Here is a 16530-nt window from a genome sequence, read left to right as displayed (position 1 = left end):
GTCAGTTTCTTGGTGGTGTACGTTCTGGAAATTTTGTGATGAAATATTAATGGAAAGAGAAACAAATGCTGAAGGGGAAGATAGATCTCGGTCTTGGAGCTTCTCAAGCTCTGCATTCTATTTATGGTGGCTGGCAGAGTGTGGTACCTGTCTGGAGTGACAGTGTTTAGGTTAGAAAGGTTAGGCACAGGCTGCTTGTTTTGTAACACTCTTCCCATAAAAGAGGAATGGTTAGAGATGGTAAACTGCAATTGTGGGCAGACTGTGTGTGTACTAAATAAAGGTACTGCACTTTACTGAAGCTGTAAGGCCTTATTTTGAATTAAGAAATGTCAGTTTACAGAAGAGCTAGAAAAGGGAATAACATCTTAAAATAACCTTTTTTAAGAGCACCTAATGTTCTTAGCTTGATGCCAGGTTCTTTGAGCTGCAGTGAATGAGAGTAATAACAAAGTAACCCAGGAGTTGGAAGTAAGGCAAGCATATTAATGGCAGAGGTATTTCATGTGATCTTGTAAAAGGTATTTTTTGTTAAATGATGTTTAAGGAAAACTTGGACTGGCTTGATACTACAAGCTTGCATCTGTTAAAATGTGTAGCTACTTTTCAACCTTGATTTGAGGATACATTTGCTAGATAAAGTGTAAGGGAAAAGGGATACATTCTGTTACTCTTAGCAGGCATAACAAAGATAAGCAGTTTACGCATAACAGGGGTTTTGTTCCAGAAACAATCTTGAGGTCAGGAATGTATGTCTTGGTAGACTAGTTTTCTGTGGCATAAATCCACATAAAAGCACCAGCTTTCAAGATTTAAGATGGTTTAATAGCTATCTACTCTCACATTATCCTGTGGCAGGTGTAAGTAATGTTTACATTTTAAGTGACCCTATTATCTCTTATACCTTGATGATCCTTAATTTTTATTTAAGAAAAGAACTATAGTTTTCACTTAATCTTAGTTTACAAGGACAAGTAATCAAATAATCCTGTATTTTTTCTCCCCTTAGGTGAAATATCGTGTTTCTAAGTAGAAGACTTGCTGTACAAGTGTTTCATGATTTGAAGCTTTTTTAAAGTGTTTGACATAAACTGTGTCCTAATGATTTTTTCCCCAAACTTCTTTTATTTAAGAGAACAATATGTAATGTTTTTGTTCTGACTGCATCAGAAATTTTGTAAAAAGACAGCTAACTACAAACTATAACAGTTTTATCATCTGAAACACATATAAAATTATTATTTAAGTAATATGGTCATAAAACTGAAGTTCTACCAAACAGCACAAACCAAAACTTGGAGTAAACTTGCAAGTAAACTTACAGCAAAACTTGCAGATCACTCAAATATCAAATTTTTGACATGAGGCAGAAGAGACTGCTTTATTCTGCAACCTATTACTTTTTGATGACTTTCCATAACCTTTGCCTTTTTTTATTCCCTTAAAAATCAGTTGTTCCAAAAATTGACTAAACTTGTGCTGTTGCATCCTGGGTTTGTAACGCAGAGCCGCTTTGTGCTTTTTTGGATATTAGAACTATTTCTGAATGGATGTTTTCTCTATTTACAGTTTACTGAAAGCTACTGTTTCATAGCAGTTTAAACTTGTAAGTTTACCTTTTATTTAATTTACAAAATAAATAAAAAAAGAAGAGAGTTTGACTTCTTCTCAGGAATGAGTAGCCCTTCTGTGAAGCAGAAGATTCCTTCCATAAATATCAATATATGCATTTGGCAAACCAATCCATTTAAGCACTTGTACAAAAGAGGGGTATGATTAAATTTGTTATGACAATGTATTTGTGACCCATTGATGAAGTCAGAAAATTTTCATTTCAGAAGATTCTTATGAAATACTTTACAAGAACAGTGTTAGATTGTGGAAGCCTTGTGTCTTTACCAGGGGGATGGGAACTTGTGATCTTTAAGATCCATTGCAACCCAAACCATTCTGTGGTTTTATGTTGTGTTTAGTGGACAAAGGGCTAGTCTTGAATGTTAATGGGACTTCCAGTTGAATTGCTTATTTCTAGGTTTTCTTTCCTCCAACAGAAACAAGTCTTTGAAATTACCCTGTATGTGTATCCTTTTTCCTGAACTCTGGTGCAGAGGCGAGCTGGCCCAAGGATCCTCAGTTTGGATAAAGCATGGGGCCCACCTCTGGTCTGGCTTGGCTGTGCAGTGCAGGGACGGCTTGTCCTCCCTCCCATCAGTACTGAGGGCTGGCTCCTTTCCCTGGCAAGGGAGATGGGTGCTGGCAGTGAGCCACAGGTGGAAGTCTGTGCCAGGATCCCTGTGTGGCACTGCCACCCAGCACTAAGCTTTTCCTACTACTGTTTCTACCTTCATGTCTAATATTGTTGCTGATAATGCCTTCCTGAATATTGTTGATTGTGTCTAATAGAAGTATTCAGTGCATTTTTCTCTATGACTGCCCCTATGAACTCATTTGGTTTTAAGTCAGAAAAAAATCACTTCTGTGTATAATGAGAAATCTGGCATTTACTGTTTCTGTCAGTATGATATCCCAATCTTTGTCACGTAGTGAGAAAACAGTCTTCCTGAACACTTTACCCTGTGCTGTACTAACCATGGTTTGGGATTGTGCTTCTCAGTTTTAGCAGTTCAAGTATAAAGGGTGTATTCTCAGATAGACCTAATTGCTAGGAGCAGCAGGAGATTTCAGAGTACAGCCCAGGTTGTGTACTGGATTCTAAAATATGCTGTACTGTGGAGAACTTTTGGGTTTCAGTCATGGCATGCAGCTATCTGGTGAAAGAATTTTCTTTACTTCTTTCTTACAGGTTCAGTTAGAAAATTTTATCTCAAATGTTTAATTTTGAGAGCAAGAGATAGCTTTAGTTAAATAGTTCATTTAACAAGAAGAATCCTTGGTAATTAAAGGACTTCTTAGTAGTCAGTTGATGTGTGGAAGACTAAGATTGTATTAAATCATTTTATATTCACTTTTGATACATTAATTCTGTAGAAAATTATTTGACTCTTCCTTGGGAATGTGCATGAGAAGTTTATAAAATAAGTGAAAAATGCTGTTCTGAAACATTTAGTTTCTTTCTTACGCCAGGAATTTCACTATCAATACTAATTTGTGCATTTAATTGTATCCTTCAGAAATAGGGCATTATTTTTAATTAGAAAATTAGCATAGCAGTAGTATTTTTTTGTGAATTAGTGACTTGAGTAATTTTTCATTATAAATAAATAAGGGTGTGTGTGTGTATGTAGAGGCATTGTTCTTGTTCCTTAAGTTTTACCAGAACCAAGAATATTTGGAGAAGTCCTATGGGCTCTGAAAATTTTAAGAGCAAGAAAAGACACTTTTGTTCTCACTCTTACTTCTTCCATGCACCTACTTTTTCCCATTTTTGTGCTTCTACCTTCAGAGCAGTCTTGTGACAGAAAAGGTCACAAGAAGTTGTGCTTGTAGATTGCATTGAGCTTATTTTTGTGCATACAAGTTCTCTCTGTGATGTAAGGGAAATTAATACCAAGGAATGAGATGCTGTGTTCCAGATCTTTCCTACTAGGGTAATGCATTTGGAGATGTGAGTTAAGACATCAAACAGCTGGATTTCTTCCCTGTTTTTTGATCTTAAGGAATGGATTAAGATCTCTCTTGCAGATACTCTGGATTTTCCATACTGGAATGCTCCGTGCTAGAATGAAATAGATTATGACATTTTGATTAAAAAAAGGCTTCTGTATAAAATAAATTATCCATCTTCAGATTATAATTTGAAGATTTTCAGAAAAAACAGTAATTTTTGTCACAAAGTTTTAGTCTTCAGCAGACTTGAGAGTTTATTGGGAAGGTGGGGTCACACTGGTACATTGTTGAAAGGGTGAGGGGGATAACAGAAGATGCTATATTGGAAGTGATAGTTGGATTTAGGATATTAGGATTTTTTCTTTTTTTTTTCAGGCAATGTGTTGCTGTAGGTTGGTATAGGTTGCCTAAATAGGCTGTAGAATATATATCCTTAAAATTACTAAAAGGATGGCTGTCATCCTAACTAAACTGATCAAAACCATGGCTTCAGCTTTGAAGTTGGCTGTACTTTGAGCAAGGTTGGACCAGGTAGCTCACCTCCAGATGGTCCTTACATGCATCATTAATCTATGATTGCTCTTAGTTCAAATTTCTAAGTAGCAGGGTTTGAGAATCCACATAGATACAAACTTGATTTCCTTTGCTGTTCCTTGTTAAGATGGAGAACAATGTCCTTTCTATGAAGCTTTAAAGGCATCTAGCCAAAGAAAAGAGAAGGTTCTGTGTGAAAAGAGAAGGCCTAGTGACATCAGGGCATTTTTGTTAATCTTTCTCAGACATCAGAAGTCTTCTATTACCATTTTCATAGAAGCTCTGGGGAGAAATCAGGAAATGTAGAGCATTTTCTTTTCTGTAAATGTTATAGGACTTTACCCAAACTGGCTTTTGGAGTGAGACCAACCATGTGATCAGAGATCAACCATGTGATGGAGACACGCTTCAAGATCCTAACACTTAAGTTTGTTTCATATTGATAAAGGCCTTAAGTACTAAATACTCTCAGTGGATTTGAACAGCTAAGCTTGGATAAAGTCATGTTGGATTAAAATGAGCAATCATCTCTTGAGCTTTGTATTACTAAAATTAGTATTGGGCAGTCTACTAATTCTATTGATTATTGGTTTATAGTAATTCTGTAAGAAGCTTTGTTTGAAAGTGGTACTGTGCTACAGACATTTCTGTGAATAAAGCTTTGAAGGTCACATAAAGTACCTTTGGAACTTTTTAAACACAATATTCAAGTAAACGTTGTGTCCCTTGTAAAAATAACACCTGATGCTTAAATCCCAGCCTTTTTAGAGTTAAATTTCTTTCCATTGCTTTCACTGATGATATATTAATTTTATATTAATTGCCTTTCATGAAGGTCTGTATTTTTAGTTTGTTTAGGTTTGGTTTTTTTGGCCAGACAAAAATTTTCTGAAAAATATCGTAACTTGTTTCAACCAATTCACATGGAATAAAGGAAAAAAAATGGCCATGGTTTTGTTTCATTTTGCTTTTCCTTGTAAATTATATTTGCAAGTAAATCTTTATCTGTCCATCTGCAAACATTATTACTCCTATCTGAATAATGAAACTTAAGGAAACAGAGACCTACAAAGTGCAGCTATCTTATTTTTAGAAGGCTTCTCAATGCTTTGCTTTGTTGAGTTAGAATCAAAGTTAAGCTTGTCCAATTTTAATATGTAGTTTTGGCCCACTTTTGGAGTTGAATGTGTCTGTAACATGGTTTTGGGTAATCATGACAGTATACTCAACAGCAGTAGTTTTGGATTTTCTAGACAGTAGTTGAAATGTCTTTATGACTTTGATATCAGAATGAAGGTCCCTTTTCCTAAGGAACAGTCAGGTGCACCCATAAGCTTTGGTTTGCTGTAGGTAAAATTTTCTTTGTTAGTCTATTGTACTGCCACCCTCACTGCTTGCTCTGAAAAATATTTCAGAGGCTTTTTGTCAACGTCATATTTTTTCTTAAACTTATTCTAATGGAACTACATTGGATTGTGATCCATTTTACTTTATAAATGCTGAAAATCATTTACTTATTAACATTTCATATTAGTCCTAAAATACCATTGCAGATGTCTGAACACTTTGCATATACAGAAGTGTTTTGGGGAAGGTATTCTTGGCTTACATTTGCCTGCAAGACCATGTCTACGTGAGGAAATAGTCTCACAGTAGTGGCTTCTGGGCAGTGTGGGCTGAAGGGCAGGTTAGTAACCCATGGCTAGACTAGTTACTGTCTCTGTGAGACCCTCATTTGTTTGGGTAGCAAGAAGGTGCTTCCTTTAAATCTTCCTTTTGGAGTGGAACAGCAATATGAAATGTTGTAGGTTGTGGACTGACCATTCAGGTTACTAACTTGGCAGTGCCTGCTTGGTGTGCTTGAGGCAGCTGTGAGGCACCTGGACACAATTCTGTGGTTCTGTAATAGTAAAAGCCATTTGCTGTGGACACAGGTTGTTTAAAAACATCTCCTGTTTGTTGTTTATTTCAGCTCAGTTTTCCATAGCTTTTACCTATGTCTTTGCAGGCATATCTGCTCTCCTCCAAATTTTTCTACTGAAAAAAAAAAAAAAAAAAAAAAAGAAAAAAGTTCTGTCACAGTACAATTAGGTAAAAGGAGATAGACTCATAATTTCCTCCTCTCCTCCATGCAGCAACATGGACTTTGACTATGGAAATGGTCACACTATTACAAATGCCAGTTTTTGCACTAGCAAGGTATATTGTTTAAGATGGAGATCCTTGGAAAATCTGTGAGGGATTTTTGTCTCTTATTTGTGGGAACACCAAGAGACCAAACTGTGGAAATTCTTATTTCTCAGGTAGTAAAATCCTGAACAGTATCAGATTCCTTCAAGGTTGTTTTTTTGTCTTATTCACAATATTAAAACAAGCAATTATATAAAATGCTCTATTACTGTAAGTGTGCTAGAGTTTCTCTTAGGAAGAAACAGTTCCTGCAAAAAATTCAGCACTTTGGCAACAAATAGAACTGTGTATATTTAAACTGTAGTTTGATACCTGCTAATTGAATATATAAAATAAAACAGAAACCCTAACAGGCATAGTAACAGCATTTGCAGTGAGTTGTGGCTCACTCAGTTGTAGCTTTGAGTGGAATGTGGTGAGTAATTGAGTTATTTTTGAACCTCATACTTTTGCTTTCCCTATGCATAAGATTATTGTATCATGATGGCATCAGCAACATGACCATTGTTAATGATGCCCCCCGATCACATTATATACCAAGTGCAGTGATTTATAGGTGTCACATTGGCATTAATTTCTCTGGGAATTGCATTGTGCATAGCAGTCATGGAGGGCAGAGGTCAGGCTGCTGGGCGGGGGCTGGGTATTGTTGGAAGAAACTCACAAAAGACAAATCTCTCTCTATAAATAGGACTGATGAATGCTTCGAGAAATTAATCTCTTTTCCACTCTTACATGGAAACAAATAGCTTTTAATATGCTTAATTTCAGATTTGGTCCTAGTGTCAGTCAGTCAACTCTAATTAAACTAGTGCTGGAAGTGTGTCAAGAATTGGATCCTGTTCTGTGAAAAGGAATCTTTGACCAAATTAATTTAATGTTGAACACTTGTGTTAATAATGACTTTTGATTGTATTTTTAGTCATGTAGCACTGTAAAAATACACAAAACTTCTATAAAGCCATATCATTTTGGGCTTAGGGATTATTTTTTTGGGGAAATAAGCTTGATATCTTACCACTTCTTGTTTCTTTAAAGCTCTATAATCACCAGGAATCTTCAGCATCTTTAAGTGTGCTAGGCACACACATACATATGCGTGTATGTGTAGTCACAGTTTCTAGGGCTTGCCTGCATAATGTAAATTTGCTGAATTTGTATCTGTCTGATAGCTGGAAGACCACTTCCTTTTCCTTTGGTTAATGTCAGTCTTCTGTAATAACTCTTCAACACCATGAAACAGAGTATTTAGTGTTATAGTTAATTTGCCTCTTCCTGCGATTGTTTGTTTAAATAGCAATGAAAAGCCTATTGTATATGCTATCTCCATTACAGGAGACATGGTAGTAATATGTTCATAACAGTCAGTTGATTGATGTCTTTTGCTAAGATGTTGATGTTAGTATTGTCTTGGTGTCAAAGGTCAAAGGAAAAGCAAGATGTTGAAAATACATGTCTTAAAGAGCAATATGCATTAATTTGAGGATGTGCTCCTAAATTTATTAAAACATTCTAGAATAGGAAAAAACCCACCCCAACATCTCCGGAAGCTATTTGAAGTGTTGACATACATTTCAGAACATAAGTTCCTTTTATTTTCCTGATACTAAGTTAATGGTGCAATTGAACATCAGTTTCACCTTGAGGTGTTATGTGCTACTTAAGAAAATAATGGCAGCTCTTTCAAGGACAGAGAACTACTTGCAGACTCTAAACGAAGGGTAATTTCTTGATGAAGTTAATAAGCTGAACCAGGAGATTATTTTGTCATTCTTACAATTGTCCTGATATGAATCCCTGTAAAAAAAGAGGACTAAAATGTCATTTCTCTGCCTTGGCCTCATGTTTATAAAATAGCTTCTTTCAGCATTACAGGTCAAGCTTGTACTTCTGTATTATTTGTTTCACAACTGAATTTTTAAACTAAATAAGAATATGACCTAATTTATCAGAGAAATGAGTCTAGAACTAGTTCCTTGACACCCTGGAAGGACAGAAAGGAAATGGTCGTGTTAGTTCACTAAAGGTAATTTTGTCAAGTGCTTTTGGATTGCTATTTCTTAAACCCCTTGTCTTTAGATACTAAATTTGGGCAGTAGGTAATTTTTTGTTTACTTGTGTCCTTTTAAACTCTCTTGAAAAGGCCACAGAGCTGTGTATATTGGAGTTCACGTCCCACTTGGCAAGCCAGGCCGTCGCCGGCACAGACATCGTGGGCACAGGCACCACAGAAGAAAAAAAGAAAAAGAAACTGATAGAGAGGATGGCAGAGAATCTCCATCATACGGTAAGAAGTTTGTTGTGCGTGTTCTTCATGTCTCTGGAAAATAAAGTTGTAGTAGCTACTCTGTGCTTAAGTGTTGTTTGTTTTGTGCTATTTCTTTTATTCTCTCTGTAATTAATGTCTTTTTGTGTACAGTCAGACAAGGATTTTGTGGTTGTGTTTTATCTAAGTCAGAAGCTGTTGGACTTGGTCCAGCTGTCTGCATGAATGTTCAGCAGCCTGCACTGAATAGGTTAGACTAGAGCTTTGTAATGCTCTCCTGTAGCATGAAAATCTGTGTTATTTAAATTAGACACCTTTTTTCAGATTGTGTAGTCGTGTATGCTTGTTCCTCTGATTTTTGAAACTAAGCATGTAGCTGTGAAAAGCAGCATTTGCCATGGTAATTTGATCAATGATCTTCTTTTATTTAAATATTTACTTCAGCCTTCTTGCTGTCTGTTAGTAAAGGAATTGCACTGCCTCCTAAGTTTTTGGTTTGGATCATCACGAACTGTGCCCCCCCACCCCATTATCCTCAAGAGAGGACAATTTTGTCATATCATTCTCTGAAATGAAATTATTTGGCAGTATACTTAAGTTTTTCTTCAAGACCCTAAGTCCACTTTAATTCCTAAACTGCCACGAATGAGCAGATTATGGTGCAATGTTTGAATTTAAGTGTGGACACCATGCTGTTCACTGTTACCTTTCAATGACTAGCAGTATGTTCTATGTGGGGCCAGTACCTGAAACAAAGGAATTTTCGAATGGAAATGCTCTGACAAATCTTGGTTTCAACCATCTTCAAGGCCTTCCCTCCCAAATACAAATTATTATAATGAACATCATGTTTGTAGAATCTTGCTGTACAGTTTTTGAAGAAACAAGTGATATTAAGTTGACAGAAATTCACTTCTCTGTTCCATTTGCTTCTGTATACTATATGCACAGAATTTGGCAGGATTTTGGGGTGTGTTGGTTTTGGGATGGAAACAATCTGCTATAGACCTTAACTAATAATGAATGTTGCTTGCATTCAAGAGCCCATTTCAGAAGGAAGCTACTAGATGGTGGTATATACTAGAACAAAAATGCTAAAATAAAACTCAATGAATGAACTTTTTTAGTTATTCAGATCTTATGTTTAAATCTAAAAGGCCACCTTCCTTCTACAGTAGAAACCTACAGTTGTATATTCATATCTTACAGCTGTGAGAGTGATGTTTCAGTGAACAAAGTTAAGATTTCTAAAACTTGAGAAAATTAAAAAAAAAAATTAAAATTGAGGTTTACCTGGATTATCTATCTCTGATCTTCCTTGAGTTAACATTGCAATTAGTACATTTATTGAACCCTTGTAATATGAGAATTCACTTGAATCTTTGTATAAGTATTAAAAGCATCTCTAAAATCATGTGGTTTAATTGGTGTTTTTTTAAGTTTTGTTCATATTGATTGAAATCCAGTACTTACTTCATCAATAAGGATATTTTAGTTTTAGTAAGTTATTGAGCCTGTTCCACTAGGCACTATACTATGAGAAGTTAAAATATTTTCTGGACACTTCAGCTACATAGTTTTCTATTTTCCTATGCTAATTTATACATCCTGCTCCAACCATGCAATGAAAAAATTTTATCCTACATAAATAGCAACAGACCACAGAAAAATCTGCTGCTCTAACAGTCAGTGCTTGGCTACTCACTGATGACTGTCTTGAACTATGGCTTGGGCAGCTGCTCTGTAAGTAAGGCTGTTTGTTTCCATCAGCCTGTTTTGTTTTAACTTTTTCTTCTTTAGTGTCTTGTGTCATGATGGTATTAGTTATTTTGTTCTTAAAGTGAAAAAACAACGTTTCTAGTGCTTTGGTATATTAATTTCTGCTTTTTTTTTTTTTTAACCAAATTTACTGTTGATGTTAACTTTCATATTAGCAATCTATAGAATACCCAAGAACAGTTGATTAATTTTCATAAACATGGATTTCCAGATGTTTTGTTTTCAGAAACAGTGCAAAGTTTTCAGAGAGCCTTCTTTTAAAGACATGTATATGTTTCTTTTGTTCCTCTTCCCTCTTAAAGAGGATGTTGTCCTGCATATTTCTAGCTGAGGGCAGGAGATTTTACTGTTAGGTAATGTTAATTAATTCATAGAAGTATGAATTCTTCTAATTATTTTCTTCAAGACACACCATCCCAACGAGTGCAGTTTATCTTGGGTACTGAAGATGATGATGAACACATTCCTCATGATCTCTTCACTGAAATGGATGAACTTTGCTTCAGGGATGGAGAAGAATATGAATGGAGAGAAACTGCTAGGTATGTTTGGAGTAGCTTGTTTCAAGGTATATCTTATAGTAATTTTATTTTGAAGCATTGCAAACCAGGTTTGGCGTAGAATCTTCACTATCTGTAAGAGTTGTTTACTCAATTCTTGCACAGCAACCCAAAATTTTAGTTGTTCTTATCAAACTCTGAAAGAATCAATCTTGTTTTCAAGAGACCCTCAGTCTTTCTGGTGCTGTGTTCTCTTCCCTAAAACTGATCATACCGAACATTTTGAAAGGTAGGAGTATACCAAGTTATAAATACGGTGTTTGCCCATGGAGTGTGGTATTTGCAATCTCAGAAACCTCTTTGGTATGTTACTGCCAATATATTGGTATCATTTTTTTCTCAAACAGAAAGAAAATTGGGTATTAGGTTTTTTCTTGGGTAGTATTTGATTAGTTTTTGGCAAATTGCATGCCTGAACATTACAGGATGCCATGATTGGTTTTGACCCTTACTAGTTTAGTTGCTTCCTTCTGCCTGTGCATTGTGATGAATTCTTCTGCATTCAGTATTTCCAGCCACCTTGTTGCATGTTAAATTTAGTAGAAGCTCAATTTGCATAATGCCTGTGAGTGGGAATCCAGATCAGTTTATAGTTTCACATGTTAATATTGCCTAGTTCTTGAAAGTCTGACTTAGCAGCCTTAGGAGACTTGAACATGCTGTATGGTATGTTTAAGACAGCTTTCTAATCCTAAATACTAATTAAATTAAGATGCAAGTCAGGTAATAAGGCAGACAGCCATATTCTTCACAAGATCATGTGAATAGACAGGTATTGGTCAAGCCAAAAGAAACAAAATGGGTAAGAACTAAAACAGTTGAGTGTGGTTATTTAAGCCTGATAAAAATGTTAATCAATTGGGCTGTCTGAGAAAAGGAAAGCTGGTATGATTTCATGGGATTTTCTGTTCTATGTCATGCCTAAGCCACATGGAAGAGTGGGATTGCTTGCCAAATTTTCTTTCCAGGAGAAATATAAATGTGTACATGTGAATGCATTTCAGGTGGCTGAAGTTTGAAGAGGATGTTGAAGATGGCGGCGATCGATGGAGCAAGCCTTATGTAGCAACTCTGTCTCTGCACAGTCTCTTTGAACTGCGGAGCTGTATTCTTAATGGGACGGTCATGTTGGACATGAGAGCAAACACGCTTGATGAGATAGCAGGTTGCAGCAAAAATTTTTAAAAATACTTTATTCCTAAATTTTGATTTATAACTTGAGGTGGTCTTGGTGATGTCTATGTTCTTGAAAATACTGTGTTGAAGAAACAGGTATGTGCGTGCTTGCAGCACTTTTCTTGATCTGGTTGAGAGTAGCTGGTCCTACAAATGCCACTTACAAAACATGACACTGGATGAGTAGGAGCTCCTTAGTATGTACTTTAGGATGAGGCCCAGAATTTGCCTTTATGTTCTAATCCCTTAATGTGTTCTGTCTTTGTTTCTACAGATGAATTGTAAATATCTGCCAGAACATTTTAGGAGTTATTTGTACACTTTAGTACCATAATTATTAATTATATTTTGGCTGATGTTAACTTGATGCCATTAGTGCAGTTGGTTGTTGCACATCTGGTATTTTTTCACCTTTATAAGAGGTGAGCAGAAATAAATGCTATACATGTTGTTTGACCTACTGTGTTGAGTGTCCTCACTAATCACATGGTCATTTTGGATACAATACAGGCAACTTTGAATACTTTCATAGTTTGATTTATAATTACATGTTTAGTAATTGAATTCAGCGATAATATTAATAAATAAGGAAAGTAGTTGCTTAATTCTGTGTAACCAGCACTCTGGGTAGCAGGCACTTGAGTTGCAACTAGGATACCTTAAGAGATTGTGTGAATTTGTTTCAAGTTAATTTTAGGTGCCATTGTGAAGCATGTGGCTTAGCAGTGCTTGGTATACAAGTGTGCTGCCTTTTTTCCAGGAGCCAGCAATACCCAGTAGGTAATACTGTTTGTTACTCATAACAGGAGAGGGAGGGTGGCAAGTTTCCTTTTGAGAATCTGTAACAAGTGGCTGTGTGTTACCAGTGATCTCAGAAAGAAGCTGCACCGTACTGACAGACGCTTTACGGCATGTTGTTCTGCTCAGAGCCCTACCCTGAGCCCTAACATTTTTCATTTTGAGAAGTTCTGTGCAATTTCAATTTAACAATGCAGTTAAGTATCGAGACATTAGTTAAAACTGGGAAAATATATTTAAAAATTTGTCACATAGGTTTGTGTTGCTTTGCGCAGGTTGAGGTCTTTTATGAATTTGTTTTATATGTTTTATTATTAAAAAAAATGGACCTCTAAGAAGCACAGTAGATATTTCCCCTGATATGTAGGCTTTCTTTCCTGATGTGAGCATATTGGTGAGATGCCCTTTTGAAACTTGATGTTGTTTGGCAGATGAGTAGTTAGTTTTAGATTATATACCTAGATTTTGTTTCATACTTGCTCTTCTAAAGCATGTGAATCACACAAAATTTGGTAAAGAGTCTCAGTAGAGCATCTGAAGATGACAGGAGTTGTGTAATTAATCTTATTCTATAGCAACTTTCACTTTTACGTAGTTGAATATACTTTTAAAAGTAGGGAACACCAGGTTAAGACTGTCATAAGTCTGTTTTCATTTGTGTTTTGTCTTTATGTACTCACTCCTGGTGTAGGTTTGTTGAATACAATAAATACTTTTTTTGAAAGTGAGTTTCCATTGAAAGTTGAAGTAAATGACTATGAATTATAAGGTACTGAGTACCTTAGTACCTTTACAGTTCTTGAAATGATGCTACTAATAAATACTCTCTTGGATCTGCATGTTGTGCTTTTCTTATTCTCACATTTGCTTGTTTAGTGACATCTGAAAATTTCCTGTGGATTCTTGAAAATGGTTTTGCTAAAGAGAAGACTTTTCTTTTAAATAGATTTTGATTTTCTTTTATTATTTGATGCAACTACAGTGCTTGAGTGAGATGAAAGGAGACTTGATAGCTACCTATATAATTTTCTTCTTTTGTTATTATTATGTAGATATGGTTTTGGACAGCATGATTGCCTCTGGCCAGCTGGATGAATCCATAAGAGAGAATGTGAGAGAGGCTCTTCTAAAGAGACACCATCATCAGAATGAGAAGAAATTCAGCAGTCGGATTCCTCTAGTTCGGTCTTTCGCAGATATAGGCAAGAAACATTCTGACCCTCACTTGCTTGAACGAAATGGTGAGATAAGTTGTAGCCTCCAGTTCATACTAACCTGGTAAATGATGCTCTCACTGGGAGATGAAGGAAAGGTCAGCTGGTAATAACAGATAAGTGTTTCCTTCTTGATGAGCAAAGAACTAACAATAAGAGTGTGTGTGATGTGTAGCTGTGGATGATATTTTTTAATTTAGTCAAATACTCTAGTCCTGCTTGTATACCATAGCATGCATTATTGTTCTGAAGCATAGTAGTAGACGTACATTGATCCTAATGTTTTTTTGGTATATGCAATGTTTGAGGAATTTCAGCATTGTGGCATAACTTATATATGTGTCAGATGGATCCTACTTGCTTTTACAGTATTTGCACAAGAGATGTAGTGATCATGAGTGCAGTGATAATGACATTTATTGTGTTTTAACCCAGTGTTATGTTCATTTGACAAGAAGTTTGCTATGCCAATAGTGACGGTAGTACTGTTAGCTAGAACATTGTTTATTTTATCTTATTTTGTAGAGAAGGGTCTAATGGGAGCAAAAATCCCAAACCCAAGAAAGGTATTAGCAATGTTCTTAGATATCTTCTTTGAACCAGTTCCTGAAAATTTATTGTAGACATCCAGTCCCAAATTCCAAATAGCAATATATACTACAGAGCAGCTTACTTGTATTCTTGTGTTTTTATGGGGCTTCTGTTTTCATCTCCGTTCTTTGTTTCCTTTTGCCTTGCATTAAGTAAGACACATAGATTTTTTTACTCTGAAAAAATGAAATTTTTTACTCTGGTGAAAACTTAATTCTGGTTTCATGAATCAGTCCTTGAAGTGAACTTTATTTTCTGTCTTGAAAGATGCCTTATTGCTTAGAGTATGCTTCACTTAGTTAAGTGCTTGTTAGGAGCTACATATGCTGGAGTATTCTCCAATGAATACCTGAGCTTGCTGATAGTTTTGTTTTTTTTTTTTTTTTTGTTAGCTAGTGCATATATGATATACTTAAATATTTCTCTAATAGCTTCAGATTTATTTTTTCAAGAATGAAAATGCAGCTAATTTATCTAAGAGCATAATGTCTCCTGTAACTCCTGACTTACATGTTTTGTTCACCAAACATGAAAATTTCACACACACAGACTTGGTTTTTCCCATCCTTGAACACCTGTATCCCCAGGTATAATTCTGCAAATTTGAGATCTCTTTCTTGCCAGTTACCTTTCATGTATCAGTTCAATTTTTTTAGAGCATTTTATTCTGAATACTCTTTTTACAAGAGATTATGGGATGTATGCTGAAACAAGAAACCAGTATAATATGATGAACTCCTTGTCAGCATATACTGATTTACTTTTCTTTTTATTATGCATCGGTAACCCTCTAATAAGCTGATAAGCCAAACATGCCTATGTGCATATTAGTTCTTAGGCTCCTTAGGGGGTTGTGTGTTTTAGGACATGTTCATGATTTATCACAGGTATACTTATAGAAGTTAGTTATTACTGTAGTGATTATTATAGGCAACCAAATCTACTCTGTTGGTCCCATTTTCTTTACAGCTCTCCATTTTTGATGTTTTAATAGTTGAGTTTTGAGGCTTTTGTTCTTAAATCAGGTTTGTATCTGTAGGATCCACTCTTTCATTGTTTGGGGGGAGGGGAATGTATGAGGCCTTTACCTAGGCATGCTTTCTGCACCTCCTTGTTAATTGTTTTGGGGTTCTTCAACTTACTGGTCTCTGTAGTGCTTGGTATAAACGGGAGAGTAAATGTGTCTAGTTTGCTGTTTCCTTGTTTGATGGCATGGTACATGAAACCAGCATGTTTTGGATTTCAGGGATTGTAGGAGAAGTCATCAGTAATGTTTTCAAGGAGACTGGTCATCCCAGGAAAAGTGTTTGTGGCAAATGGGAGAAATGGTATCACTAAACCTTTTAATGGAAGTACTAATATGACCATAAACAGTCTCTCTTCCTGCTTAAGGAAGAACTGAATAATCCATTACAAGCTCCAGTCTGAAGGACTCATCACAAGACTGTGTTCTCTCCATAAGAAATTAGTGAGACATGGAAACTAGAGCAACAAAAGTTACAAGGGATTTTGGAGAAATGTTTGGTTTTAGCCATATGGGGCTATTGGTAAGTCACAGCAAGATGATATGGAGAAGGGGCTGTGTATCTCATTTTTGTGCCCTCTTCAAAAATACACATTAGACTACAGCTGCCTGGGAAAATTCTCAGTAAAACAAGACTTTTATTGGGAGACAGTTGCATTTAACACATTTAGATATATTTGATCATGATCGCTTTTTAAAAATTAATAATTCTTTGTACATAACAGATAGTGTTAACAGAAGTCTTGTAATATTTTGGTTGCTAATAATTTTTTAGTTTATTTTTTGGATGGATTAACAATAACTGCTGTGCAATTTGGAATAAGGAATTCT

General features: G+C 35.7%; 1 protein-coding gene across 5 annotated transcripts in view; it reads left to right on the top strand.

Annotated features, from left to right (window-relative positions):
• SLC4A7 (solute carrier family 4 member 7) overlaps window positions 1-16530 on the top strand; it is a 92286-nt gene that overhangs the window by 38404 nt on the left and 37352 nt on the right. For 4 of the 5 annotated variants that reach the window (XR_008436100.1, XM_053972323.1, XM_053972313.1 and 1 more), the window contains exons 3-6: window positions 8435-8578; window positions 10743-10878; window positions 11901-12061; window positions 13923-14111. Coding sequence is in view for 4 of the 5 variants with exons in the window: in XM_053972323.1 (XP_053828298.1) it covers window positions 8435-8578; window positions 10743-10878; window positions 11901-12061; window positions 13923-14111 (630 nt within the window). In the remaining variant the exon portion in view is untranslated. The remainder of the gene's footprint in view (window positions 1-8434; window positions 8579-10742; window positions 10879-11900; window positions 12062-13922; window positions 14112-16530) is intronic. The other variant, XM_053972333.1, reaches the window with a different exon arrangement.

Source organism: Vidua macroura, chromosome 1, assembly GCF_024509145.1.
Source record: "Vidua macroura isolate BioBank_ID:100142 chromosome 1, ASM2450914v1, whole genome shotgun sequence".
Classification (NCBI taxonomy): domain Eukaryota; kingdom Metazoa; phylum Chordata; class Aves; order Passeriformes; family Viduidae; genus Vidua; species Vidua macroura.
The sequence above is the reverse complement of the archived record's forward strand: the minus strand, read 5'-3'. Positions and strand labels throughout refer to the sequence as shown.